Source organism: Siphateles boraxobius, unplaced genomic scaffold (genome assembly GCF_051911475.1).
Source record: "Siphateles boraxobius isolate OS27281-9 unplaced genomic scaffold, OSU_SipBor_1 41, whole genome shotgun sequence".
NCBI classification, from domain to species: domain Eukaryota; kingdom Metazoa; phylum Chordata; class Actinopteri; order Cypriniformes; family Leuciscidae; genus Siphateles; species Siphateles boraxobius.
The window spans coordinates 38,425,506-38,439,908 of NW_027509042.1; the positions used below are offsets into that span (position 1 = coordinate 38,425,506).

At 36.0% G+C, this 14,403-nt stretch overlaps 2 protein-coding genes across 2 annotated transcripts; both read left to right on the forward strand.

The window, feature by feature from the left end:
* Positions 1–2: 2 nt before the first annotated feature.
* Positions 3–4,904, forward strand: nudt15 (nudix (nucleoside diphosphate linked moiety X)-type motif 15). Its single transcript, XM_077199503.1, has 4 exons — positions 3–146; positions 890–1,066; positions 1,219–1,415; positions 4,043–4,904. Exons 2-4 carry the CDS (start codon positions 900–902, stop codon positions 4,144–4,146), a joined length of 468 nt encoding a protein of 155 aa, XP_077055618.1. The 5' UTR covers positions 3–146; positions 890–899; the 3' UTR covers positions 4,147–4,904.
* Positions 4,905–5,155: 251 nt separating this feature from the next.
* Positions 5,156–13,906, forward strand: itm2ba (integral membrane protein 2Ba). The gene is made up of 6 exons (XM_077199514.1): positions 5,156–5,387; positions 10,151–10,282; positions 10,880–11,095; positions 11,237–11,347; positions 11,687–11,837; positions 12,890–13,906. Exons 1-6 carry the CDS (start codon positions 5,301–5,303, stop codon positions 12,976–12,978), a joined length of 786 nt encoding a protein of 261 aa, XP_077055629.1. The 5' UTR covers positions 5,156–5,300; the 3' UTR covers positions 12,979–13,906.
* Positions 13,907–14,403: the final 497 nt, after the last annotated feature.

Consider the following 14,403-nt stretch of genomic DNA (forward strand, 5'->3'; position numbering starts at 1 on the left):
TGATTGATTGTGAAAAAGATCTGATTTCTTTTGGGAATAAAGATTTGATATCATTTGTTATCGGTATCTCATAGACCACGAACGTCACGAGCCAGGTTGTGAAAGACATGCTATCTGTAACGAGACTTATCTACTAAGTAAGATAGGTAAGTTTTAGACTATGGCGTGATTTCCAATAAAGCAGTGTTGCTTTATGCGCATGCCGATACCCAGTATTGCACGCGTTCTTCATTCTCTTACCAGTCATTTGACTCGAATCTTTTCAATCTGCTCTCAAAAAAATTCTTCCAGCGACTCTTTCTAGTGTTTACATTCTTACGCCAGTAGATGGCCGCACGTGAGTGTCTTTTGTGTGTTGTGACAAGTTATTGAATTATTGACCTGATTCATTCAAAAATTACATGTGACAATTAAGCAGATCTATTATTTTTTTCATCCACCTGCATCTACTTAAGTTCTATAGGCAGCCTATGGCTTTTATCAAACCATAACAGAAAGACAACAATAATTGCCTAAATATGAGTTTCAATAATATATATCATTTTTATTGTGCATGATTATCAGTCATTTGTACACATTCATGGATCTTCCATCCTTTTCTCAAGATATCTTGATATCTACATTTAATAAAAGCACAATTTTACTCTGTAAAAAATAGTGATTATGTTTATAGTAATAAGTTCAAATGTGTGGAATAGGCCTAATATATATATATTTAAATGTCTTTAATGCTATCCCTGTGACAGCAAAGCTGCATTTTTAGCAGCCATTACTGCAGTCTGCAGTTTTCTGGTCACATGATCCTTCAGAAATCAGAATAAATTGTAGAGATTCAGCTGACAAAATGTGTGGACTACAGCTATATAACAGTTAGTGTGTTTCACTGCAGTTTAAATTCAATGTCTGAGGCTGTTCAAAATGAAAAAACCTTCCTTAAACGTCCTGGAGTGGGACTTGGGGTTCTTGTGACAGACTCCTCCAAACCAGGATGTGTCCTGTTAGGAAAAAGAAAAACTATAGTTGGGAAAGGCACCTACCAATTACCAGGAGGTCACATTGAATTCGGGTGAGTTTACTGGACTGGACTAATGTTAAGCAAACACATCACCAATTAGAAAGACATTTATGTTCCTTTATAATTCCTGCTTATTCATGTTAACGTTGTTTTCTTGTGTTCTTGTACACATGGGTTGCTTGCAAATGAATTTCACTTATCAGAGAAACTTGGGAGCAGTGTGCCCAGAGAGAGGTGATGGAGGAAGCTGGTGTCCGTCTGAAGAACATTCGCTTTGTATCCGTCGTCAACTCCATCAGACTGGAAGAAAACTACCATTATATCACAATCTTCATGCAGGGAGAACTGGACAGGTCTTTCTCAGCCGAACCAGTTAATTTGGAGCCAGAGAAAAATGAAGGTAAATTGTTTCTTTGAATGTGTTATAGCCTGTGTAGTCTCAGTCCCAGATGGCCCACACACAGAGCATTTATTATGATCGTGATTACAATCTGTCATGTGCGAGACTATTGTCTGTCTCACGCCAACCTGGCAGTTAGCATTACAACATGTTTTAGTAGTTTTGAGCAAGTATTAAAACTTTTGTTTAATATAACTACAAGAATTAAAGGCTTAATTGCATGTTTTTGTTATTAAAAACCATTAGATATGTTAGACAACCTATTATTTAAAGATTTAAAGTGCCCTTGTTATGCTTTTTCTGATATTACCTTTAATGTAGTGTGTAATATATAGCTGTTTGTAAAATATGAATGTGAAAGTTCTGTAAAGTATTAAAGATCAAAGTGCTTGATAAATGGGGTTATTAGCTGTGTTCGAGCTGTGTTTTTAGCTGTGGCAGTCCCCTCAAATACTGCCCTATTTAAGAGTATGGGGCGAATTTCAGACACAGCCATTGTCTCCCAAAAGAAAGAACCAATTCTGAACTGCTGAAATGAGTTTTCAGTAATAACTTACTTCCTGCAGAAGCCTACGTAGGTTTGTAACAAATTGCATCATGCCAGCTTGGTCTTTATTGGCTGCCCGTGAACAATGTCTACTTTGACCTGCCTTCAAACATTATAGTTTGGTAAGTGTTATCGACATGTCGAGAACATGCTATTTTCTGCGCTGTGAAAGTAAATCCACTTTGCATGCACTTCCAAAGTATAAGGACTCCAGCTCAAATCGATACCTTAAAACCGACGCCATTGTTACTGTTTGTATGACTGTGTGGAAGCTCTGGTCCGGAAATTCAGATATGGTAATGGCCGTTTCATTTCCTACACATGCTGTAAAAGCGATAGACCAATCACAACAGACTGAGCCATCTGATCAATTAGAGGAGAGTAGGCTATGATGCATGTAATCCTGATGTAAACCTAGGAGACCTCCAAAACAAAATTAGGAACCTTTAATCGCATAATAGTGGCAATTAAAAACGAATAATGCTTGGACACTTTATATGTTGGTTATAGGCTCTAAATGTTACTAAATCTAAAAATCTAAATGGGGGCTTTTTGGCCAGAATAGCTACATATGACTGGCAGCAAATCTAACTGTAGATTTACTCAATGTTTACATATAGCCATGCATTATATAAAACAATGCTTGAATTTCTACCCTCTTAAGAACAATGGTTCTAAACAGTACTAAATTAGGGTTCTTTGGCTTGTAACAATAGCAGAACCCTTTTTATAAGGTTCCATAAAGAACCATGCTTTGAAAGTGCTATGTAGAACCTTAATGGTGTTATGAATAACCTTTTCAACAATATTTATTTTCATTACTATTAGTATATTATCTTCATATTATTAATATTATTAATATTATGTTTTATAAATTATTTATTAATATTGTTTTTTTTAGCCCTATATCTGCCTGGTCTTATATCTTGTTGCCTCTATTTGGGTTTTACTTTTTTTTTGAAATAGCATTTTTTTGTTCATGTAACCTACTTTTATTTTTCATTTGACATGGCAGATCGTAGCAAAAATGACAGTATTCTAATAACAGTTGTTAGCTGAATACATTAATAAATAACAATTGACATTGATTGAACATTATATAGATGTAATGAAGACTAAATTCCAGGGAAATATCTTCACAATCCACTATGATGTCTTTACGTCCTTCATTATGTGTGTATTCTGAGTGTCAGTTTCTCTCTGCAGACGATGAGGTTATGATATGTGACAGCATCTGAAGTACACAATTGAGTTCAGAGTTACATTGTGTCTCTTCCATTTGATTATGTAAGAACAATTATGTTCATGAAGGTCAAAATTAGCAAAAATGGACAGAATGAGCCCTTTACCATGTTAAAAGGAAAAAGTGGTATAAAGTCATGTTATAGCTTTAATGTTTTTTTATGACTGGGTATGTTTAGGCATAAAGTCATAATTTAAAAAAAATCAAACAATATGGATCATAAATTCCATATCTCTGTTACTTACTTTGTGGAGAAGAGAAAATGAGTATCCTTAACTGAACAGAGTTGCTCACACTACATGTTCTGTTAAACTAAAAGAGAAAAAGACATGATTGTTAGGAAATGATTGTTACAATTTTTAAAGTTATTATTTATAGATATTTTAAGAAAGAAATCATTTACCTTGTTGAGGATATGTTGACAGTCTGTGTAACTGTAGTTGTATAGCTGAGCTCCAGAAAATCAGTAATGAGGAGGCTTTGACAGATTTGAAAAACAAAAAGGCAGGAATTAAGCACCCTAAATTCTAACACAAAGAACCATTTCAGCACATAAGAGTTCTTCAGGACGATACGGTACTAAATAGAACTGTTACTACGTGTAAAGAAACTCTAAAAAATATGGTTCTTTAAAGGTTATGTTATGAGGAAGTAGTGACCTTTTGAATAGAAATGAGTTCATTTAGTATTACACATCATTTAATGTGATTTATTTCATTGTAATACCGAAGAATTAGTGAGTCATTTTTCCTAAATGTCAAGCAAACACATCTGAATATGAATATTGCTGCAGTATTACACTAAAAGAATCAGATTTATTAGTTATTTCTTTTTCAGGTTGGACATGGAGGCGCTGGGAGGATTTTCCCCCAGAAGAGCAGCTGTTCTTGCCATTGGCCAACCTGAGACAGCAGGACTTCCAGCCATTCAGAGAGAGTTAAAAGGGATTTTCTGTCATTAAGAAATAACTCCCTGGCTTTATCTGATTCAGGACCAGGTGAACTGAACTCACCGTAGGCCTTTTCTTGCTCATTTTGAGCTTGTGCCCTGACCTTAAGTAGTAAAATGGACATACTGTACTTCCAGATTGACTGTTATGGATAATTCATTACTGAATATTTTTCCAGCTCTCAATAGCCTCTTCCAAGTAATGATTTTATTGAACACACGTGTACTAAATTATATCAAGGCTATTAAGGGTTATCAGTCATTTATTTATTTTGTCACGCTGGTAAAGTGTCTATAGAGTATTTGTCATGGGTAAAGTTACACTAAAATATTTAGGTGACAGTTTACAATAAGGTGTAATTTGCTAACATTAATGAGTGCATTAGGTATCATGAACTAACATGAGCAATACTTTTACAGCATTTAATAATTTTGGTTGAAAATTAATTTCTACATATACATTTTAACATTTCAGGTTGTATATAGTTAAAATTTGTATATCTTTTTTATGAGCAAATATGAATTAACAATGAACAATGTATATTTATAAATGAACCTATAATAATAATGAATGTAATCTTATTGTAAAGTGTTACCAATATGTCATCATAACTTACTCTAACCGTTCCCAGAACTTCCTATCAGACAACACCCTTTTCATTTGTAATCTTACTGCAAGGATTTCGTAACATATTATTTTCCACAAAAACTTTACCTGCACTCAAGTAAACAATACCTGGTTGTTTTATTATGTTGGGTTGGACAGTCTTTTTTTTTAAAACCTTGCCCCTAAACTGATTATTATATTATATTATATTATATTATATTATATTATATTATATTATATTATATTATATTATATTATATTATATTATATTATATTATATTATATTATATTATATTATATTCCTCGTGCTTTTCATGTAGGCCTTTCATTCATTACAGGTATATTTTCAACTTTATTAAAAGGTTGGTGGAAACAGCGCCCCCTTCCCGTTCACTGATGTATATACAGTCTGAATCCGGGGCTAAATGCGCCACAGCAAGTTGTGAGGCTGCACAGTGTACAGAGAGGTCGTCGAGCTCTCCATAGTTAGGTGAAAAAGGCATAGACAACATTTTTTTTAAATAACAACAGTTACAAAACATGGTAAAACTCGCTTTCAACTCCGCTCTCGGACAGAAGGATTTAAAAAAGGAGGAGAAGGATGAAGCTTTGATCCCTCAAGATGTGGTGAGTTTTGTTAGCACAAACGCTAACCGGTTAAAGTGATTAAAAACAACGTTGTTTTTAGCCATACAATTCTTTCTAACGTCTTTATTTGGCTTAGAAGCGATCAGTCAACGTGTATCGATCAACATGTGTCAACATTATAAAGTACATAACGTTACATAAAGAATAAAAGGAAGTTGTTGTTTTTTGTGTGTAAAAACGACAAAGTGACAAAAACAGGTCTAATCGATATAAAACGTTATTTAGATTATGTGACCGAAACACCTAGTTTGTCTGGGTTTTGTGAGGATTATAAGACGGTTTTGTTTTTTGTGTATGTAACGTTAGAGGGAAGCCATCTCCTGCCTTGTTTCAGTGTGTGCGAGTGAAAATCAGACAGCTTTGAGCTTACAGGAAAATGGCCGACAGTCCAACACAAATACCAGGATATATACGCACAGAGCTTGCATTGATCTAGCACTGCACTTGTACATGCTTCTAGTATCCTGGTGCATGTCTGTGTAGTCATTGCGTTGTAAATCATCAAAAAAACATAGATTTGCGTTTAAATAAGTGTAATTTTAATTTGTAAACATGTCTAGTTTTGTCCCTTGCACTTCCTGTTGCAGCCGTAAAGATAGTAAAGTCAGGACGAGGAAATAGCACGTTTAGCCAGATTATCGTGGGAGACTTTTCGTAAGTGTGAGACCAGCTCCCACTCATATGCGTGAACCGTCTGGCTGGTTGTGTTCGTCAAATACGATCGCATCTGCCACTGAGGATGAGTCAGCGCCGAGTGTGCGAATTGGGTTGATAATGAAGAAGAAGAGGTCGTGAATCATTCATAAGACGCTGTTGTGTCTGGTGTAACACAGCCACGGTGATCAGACCAATGGTGCAGCCTTGTCTCAGTGGCACTAATGCTGTGAAGATGGAAAGGAGTGTTTTAGCAGGCATTCTTAGGGTAGAAGTAAAGGATTCAGAAGGCTTCATGCATGGGGCAATGCTTCTTCCTTTAAACTTTTCTGGTAATCCGAGACACTAGTACTTATTTAAAGCAGGTAAAGGTATCAGTTCATCTGAAGTCATCTGTTAAGATCGTGCTGTGTGGTCTGAAATCCTCTGTCACACACAGGTGATCAAAGTGATCTGGAGCAGACTACCAGAAACAGCCATCTTTTGTCCCTCGGAAAAACTCCTGAAGGCTCTGGTTATTTAAACAAAGACAGTCTCTGTTAGGGCTAAGCCGTAATCTGCAGTGTGTGTGCGAGGGTGAGGCGGAGTGTATTTGAAACAGGTGTGTTTGTGTGAAATGTGAAAGAGTGAATCTCTGAAGCTTTTTGTTTCAGGAAGTTCATTCGTGCAACCAGAATGTCATATGACTTCTAAGATATTAATCTGTGCGTGTAGTTGAATGGATAAAATAATTGAAATCTAAAAAATATATATTGAGTAATGGATTTTAAGGCAGGGAAGGCCATTTCTGAGAGGCTAGCAAAAGAAAGCTAGCTTTGAAAGCATATGATCCCACCCTCCTTCAAATCGCATGAACGCGAGAGATGGTGTTAAATTTCCTCTTGTCTCAAAGCACATTACATTACAATAATAATGAATGTATTCGGATCGAATGCAATAATTGGATGAACATTTTTTTGGTCCTAAGACTTCCACAGAAGATATATGTTAAAAAAAAAAGTTTAACTTCTGTTGTTGATTGTTATCAGGATGTGAAGAGAGATTCCCCAAACATGAAAGTGTTTCTGAAAAAAATTCCTTACCATTAACATTGAATTAGGATTAGGGCCGGGCAAAAAAAAAAAAAAGAAAGATGTTTCGATTAATAGTTTTTTAAAATGTGGTTGATTCGATATCGATTCTCAAAAGCCATGAATCGATCTTTTTTCCGTATTTATTTCTGCAAACATTCAACATAATGTCTGATTGACGTTAATCTTATTAGGCCTACTAGTCTTCTGCACTAGATGTCATCCTCTTATTTACCTTGCGCGATGTTACAGCGGGGAGCCTGTGCTTAACTTAGCGGATGAAGATTGGCCTCTCAGCCTGAAAGATGTTGGAAGGAACTGTCCCTATTGCGATCGGGCCAGTGCTGCATGGTCACGAAAGTTTATCATTTGCATGTTTTCAAGCCTTGCCAATTTAAGCACAAGAGAACTCGCGCAACACTGTGTGAGAAGTTTTATGTGCACACATCCAAAGTGCACATGGCTGTGCGTTCAAGTAATAAAATTAATTCTTTTTCACGTCTCCCTTCGCTTAAACGGATAAATTCACAAAATTTTATCTAAAAATGCCTGCCTTTGCGAGTATCCAAGTAAACCTGGTCGGTTATGGCTTAAGCGAACAAACCGCAGGGAAAGAACGCATATGAATCAGTATATTGGATCTGCCGTCTGTGTTTTTAATGTTAATCAAACTACAAAAGACAAAGAAATCTCTCCCTTCTCTTCACTGAATAAACAATATATTTTTAATTTATTAATTTATTACTTTTTTTGTGGTGGGGCCAGTGAAAATTTAATCATAAGATCCACTGAATCGAATTGAGAATCGAAATTGAATGGAATCGGGACATCTGTATCGATACCCCGCCCTAATTAGGATGATTTTGTCTGCATTTCATGTTGTGCACTGTGCATATGTTTCGGCTTCACAGATAATTAAAGCTTGGGTTGGTGTCCTAGATCATGCCTAACTTCAAAGTCAAACTATTTTTAGTTGAAAATCAATTGAATATAGCTTCAAATGTTTGCTTAATCAGCATTCATAATTAGGCTTATTTTGCTTTTTTTTTATATCAATAAAACTAGCCTATTTAGTTCAGTTGGACAACAGTCGCTACAAATATAAACTGAAAGCGTCTGCTCCACTTCATATAGGCTACAGCACAAGCAGCAAAGTCACAGCAGGAGTCAGATTTCACTTATCACGTAACGAGAGTGGGAGAGATGACTGACAGGCAACATATATGCTCCCTATACACAGAGTGTGTGTGGTCGTGAATTTAAAAGCTAAAGTGAAACTGGTGTTATCCATAATACCTGGGACATCCTAGTGCAAAAATTTGTAACTAGCTGTTATTTTGATCATTACTAAGTACCCTGAAGGGACATAGTTTTGGGGGTTGGGAATTGTTGGTACCTCACGATTCGATAAAAAAATACATTTTCGGTTTTGAATCAAATTTTGATTCTATATATGCATAGATTTGAGTGTAGTTTCCTGTTTTGTGTTACTTTTCTTATTTGACTACGGCAGACAGTTTAATAGGTCTAGAAGAAAAAATTATTTTCTTCTCCCCATTTTAGTCAACCCAATATTATTATTGTGATTAATAACACCCTAACAATAACATGTCAATAACTTTTAATACAGCGAAGAAATCTAGTAATAGAATATCAGTTTTTAAATCACCCCTAGTGGAAATACGAGACGGGAGAAAAAATATATTTCAATGCGTTTGCGTTCTCTCGCAAATGTTGTGTTCCCCTAAGAAACTTTGCGTTCGCTCGCAAAACTTGAGTAGTTTGGGAGCGATCCAAGCGAACACAAAGTTTCTTGGGCGAATGCAAAAATTTTTCCTGTGCATAAAATTTTAACAATCATAACATTAATACATTAGTTTATTAGATCATTGATTAGCGTTTTTTCAACCCTAATCATTTTCAAACAGTCTAGATCCAATCTCAAATATTTAAGTGCAAGATCATGAGGTTGGTGTTTACTGAACAAGAGGAGAGAGAATGATGACTAGACTCCTTTAAATTGCAGCACTGTCATGGGAAAAGTATCACTTGTAAACAAACCTGCATGAAGGCTATATTATAGACGTTTCCAGCTGAAATTTACCCACTTTTGTTTCTCATAATTTCCCTGGAGTCTACAATACGATGGCTGTTGTACACAGGAACTCGTTTATCTTGTTTTGCTCTCATTATGTTTTATGTGGAAAATTTGACAACAAATGAGTCTGACAAAGAAGATTTGGTGCCAAATTGTCTGATTTGTTTTCACTTTCATCCTTGTTCATCAGTCACTGTGTCAGCTAATGTTTTGTTCATTTGCATCATGCAGTATGTTTGTTCCTGTTGGTCTCTGGAGGGAGGTTGGAAATTTCCCAGTATCTGTTGCGCACAATGCAATTGTTTTGAACAAAGGCACACCCAGGCTAAACACACTCTCATATAAAATCGAAGAAAACTCTCGTTTAAGACAAATAAACACTTGCGTGTACAGTACCGACAGGGGTCTGTCGGTACTGTACAGTCAAAAACTAAAACATAGTTGTTCCTGAACACATCGGGGGGCAGTCGTGACCTAGGTAATGGTTAGAGTGTCAGACTGGTAACCCAAAGGTTTGATTCTCAATACCGGCAGGAAATGACTGAGGTGACCTTGAGCAAGGCACCTTACCCCCAATCGCTCCCTGGGCGCCACAGTAAAAATAGCTGCCCACGACTCGGGTGCCCGAGTGTGTGTGTGCGCACTAACTTGGATGGGTAAAATGCAGAGGACAAAATGGGTTGCCATACTTGGCCTTCACGTCATGTCACTTTCACTTTTCACTTTCATTGGTCATGAAATAGTGCATCAACTCTGAGCCCATAGGCCTATATAATCAAAAATAAGTTATGTTTTACACCAAGGCTGACTAAAAATTAAGTGTAAATGCAGCATGTATTGTTGAAGTTATCAACTGCTTAAAGTAACATGATTTTTTACTAGTGGCAAATAATAAAAATGTTGTTTTTGTGTGTGTGCAGGATGTGGAAGATGTTCTGCGTGTCAGGCAGCAGTCCAGGGCCTGGTGCTGGTGCATGTGTCTGGGTCTGGCCCTGATTCTTTCCGGTGTGGTTGTGGGCGGAGCTTACCTGTACAGGTATTACTTCATAGAGGTGAGCGAACAAGTTTCATCAGAATTAAAATGTAAATCTGTTGCATCCTTAAAGTCCTAACAGTTTCAGTGATTTGATTTCTGCTATTACATGAAAAAATTGTTAAAAAACATGTCTTGCTTGTGTTAATTAGGCTTATACTGTATTTTAGTTTTACATCAAAGGATGAGTTTGACGATTGTTACTGTGCCATTAGTCTGTAAATGAACAACAGCGCCTTTTCACTGTTTTTTTGTAGTATTGTAGCACAGATTTGTATTAAAAGCCCACTTTGTTTCTAATCTACATTGTAAAAATTCCCATTTAGTCCATATTATGGTTTCTCTGAGGCTATTTTTTTTAGGAAAGGGAAAAAAATAGCATTTTATTGTACATGTATCACCCAGCCATGTCAATGAGGTCACTCATTCAGTTCAACTGAATGCATTGATGTGATGGTAAAACCTTACTATTCAACTATTCAATCTTGGTGCAAACTTTAAAAAGCATTTTAATTTCTTAAAATTAGTTTTCTGAAACATGCTGATACAATCAGAGAATGATGTGTCTAGTTGATCATGGTACAGAATGTGTCTATTCATAATGATGGTGTTTCAGGAGGAGAGGATGTATTTCTGTGGGGTGAACTACCGTGAGGAAAATTACAAGATGCAGGACAGCCAAGAGGAAACCGAGATGGATTTGCCAGCCGCATACAAGAGGATTGAGGAGAGAGTCAGGGTTCTGGAGGACGAGGGGGTGGAGTTCATTAATATCCCAGTGCCCAAGTTCAGTGACAGTGACCCTGCTGACATCGTTCATGACTTCAACAGGGTGAGAGCCAATGTTTATCACCAAGCCATATGTGCACACACAATTCCAGGAGGGACACGTTGGCTGTTTCCCATCAGATTCCCCAAAATAAACTACTTGTACCAAAATAGTAACACGCTGGTTTTCCTTCTTTGCTCTTAGAGACTGACAGCCTATCTGGATCTGCGTCTGAACAAATGCTACGTCATTCCTCTCAACATTTCTGTTGTGATGCCGCCCAAAGACTTCCTGGAGCTCCTGGTCAACATCAAGGTAACAACAAAAACAGAGCTTCGGTAAAGTCGGACTTAACTTAGTGAGCTGCCTACGTAGACATATGAACAATGAGCAGAAATCCTGTCTGTGTGGTTAACTGGCAATGCTTAGCAAGCATGTGACGGTGTCAAGTCACCTTTTTTTATATAGCACTTTTTACAGTACAGATTGTTTCAAAGCAGCTTTACAGAAATAACAGGACAATAATGCAACAGAGTTTGTTTCCAGAAGAAAATAGCGTCACAGTCCAGCTTAAGTAAGTTCAGGGATGGTTCATTTTTGTTGTAAAAAAGGTATGTTCTACAAAAATGTGTAACTCTGGATGTGTGTTTGCAGGCTGGGACATACCTGCCGCAGTCTTACCTGGTCCGTGAACAGATGATAGTGACTGGGAAGTTAGAGCATGTGGATCAGCTGGGTTACTTCATCTATGGACTCTGCAGAGGAAGAGACACGTACAAACTGGAGCGCAGAGAGACCGTTTTTGGTAAACACACATTAACTTTCCACCTATACTTGTGGCGAGAGTCCCATTGTTTTTAGGCTAATTATACTCTTACAGAGTACTTGTAACCTTTTTACAATTTGGGCTTTACAGTAGTGGCTAAAAGTGATGTCCGGAGGGGATATTTGTTTCTAATGACCCTACATGTTTTATTAAACCATCAATATATGTGGGAAATATTTTATATTTTTTTAAATGAAAGGGAAACGCTAAACTTGGTTAAGGTTTTTGTTTGACAAATTTATTTGGCAAAAAAAAGGTAAACTACAGCTGCATGGTCTTTAACTATGCAAAAAAATACAAAGGAAAACAAAAAGCTCACAGGAAAAGGCATAATTAAATACAACATAATCAGTTATTAATATTTCATTGGTTCTCTCGTTTTTGTATGCGTTCATAATTTCTTGTTTTTGCATGTGTTCATAATTTCTTTGTACGACAGCCTGCATGCCGTTTTCACAAATAAAACATTTCACTCCAAGCACAACTATGCTTATAAAATCTTTAACATGTTTTTTATAGTATTTAAATAAAGGGTTAATGTAATTTTTTCCTTGGCTAGACACTTTTGGCCACTACTGTGTGTGTATGGGGTCAGCAATAATTTTTTTTTTAGGAAATTATAACTATTCAAAGATGCACATTTGTAATGTTACAAAAGATTTCTGTGCAGTTTTATTTAAACTTTCAATTCATCAAAGAATCCTGAAATAAAATATATATTAGAATGATTTCCGATGGATCATGTGACACTGAAGACTGGAGTATTGATGCCGAAAATTCAGCTTTGCCTTCACTAGAATAAATTTGAAATAAATAGAAATTTTCAAATTGTAATAATATTTCAGAATATTACGGTTTACTTGTATTTTTTTTATCAAATAAATGCAGCCTTGGTGAGAAGAGACTTCTTTTAAAAACATGAAAAATCATACCATACATGCACACATTTTACAATGTGTTCATAGATTTTTTAATTATTTAGCTCTGAAACCAGACACATGAATTCACATGCCATTTTGTCTCTTTTCCAGGTATCCAGAAGCGAGAGGCTCTCAACTGCCACAAGATCCTCCACTTTGAGAACAAGTTTGTTGTGGAGACACTGATCTGTGAGCCGTAGTGTGGAAAAGACAGCTGGGTAACAAGATAAACCACTTTTGACAAATTCCACTCTGACCCTTCCTCTCTTTCCATTAAGCCTCTTCCTGTTTTCCTGTTTGTGTGTGCGCGTGGGAGTGTGTGGTGCTCTCAGATTTGTTTCTCTGTATAGCAACAATCAGCATTACAGAGAGAGAGAATGTGAATGAACGCAAAGAGCAATATTATGCATAGAATTATTAGTTTAGGCAAACATTTGGACCAGTCTCTCTCTCTCTCTCTCTCTCTCTTAGTAAATGTTTTTTCTGTGTCTGGGTTTTTGTTAAGCGGGGAGTTTAAAGTCTCCAACAGGGTGTGTGGGATCATGGATGACAGAATAACTAGTACCAAATTGACCATGGGAGAGGGAAGGAATCACAGAGGATAAGTGTACCATGAAATCATTAAAAGATGCACTAAATGTTTAGTGTGCATATAAACTGTGAACTGTCACAGATACCAGATTAAATACTGGAAAATATATTTGACTAGAGATTTGTGATATATGGCCAATAATTACATGTAAGAATACACATAGAATTGATTTTTGTACTAGTTACACTTTTGTCTAGATTTTTATTTTAAATGAAATGTTTCGCTCTGCTGTAAGTTAATACACTGCTTAAACACGTCTTATAGTCAAGAAATACAAATCTAGAGGATGTTAAACATCAGTTTTCCTAAACAATTATCCGAAACAAAATGCAGACTAATAAAATGTGTAGCCTTTATGTCATTTGGGGATTGCTGAGGTATTGGGTGTAGTAGACTGATGGAAGAATTATGTAAAAATCGTTTAAATTTACTAAAATGTCTACCAGTTCAACATGAGTTGGAATGATTTATACTTTGCACATAACCCTAAAAGGTTTTAATGTTAAACTTAATACTAATAAAAAATTGACACCTCATTTTGCTCGTCTTCATTTCTGCTTTTTCTGAAGGAAACAAATCTTGGTATTCTTGTATAAACTCAGAGGTGGAAGGGATACTCTTACTTTTTTTTTAAAACAAGACTCACATATATGAGGAACAATGACACTTTGCATAATTTCTTTCATATCTGGAAAGGGTGTTATTTTCGGCTGATGGTCTACTAAAAAAAATGAGCACTTGCATTAATCATGTGACCATTTATTTTAAAAAGGCCACATCAAATACATCTATGTAAGCACTCTTTAATACTCATAAATATCAATGAAAACTTATCCAGGTCTAAAAATGTATATCGGTGTATAAAACTGTTAATTATTTGGCTAAATATGAACCATAAATTATTAAATGTGGAATTAAAATTCAAGTGTTGTGTGAGATGCTTTGGGGTAAGCGGTGTCAGTGATACTAGTTGTTATTGTTTCCTTCATATTCAATGAAAGTATTTTATAACATTAAGATATTCTGAATATTA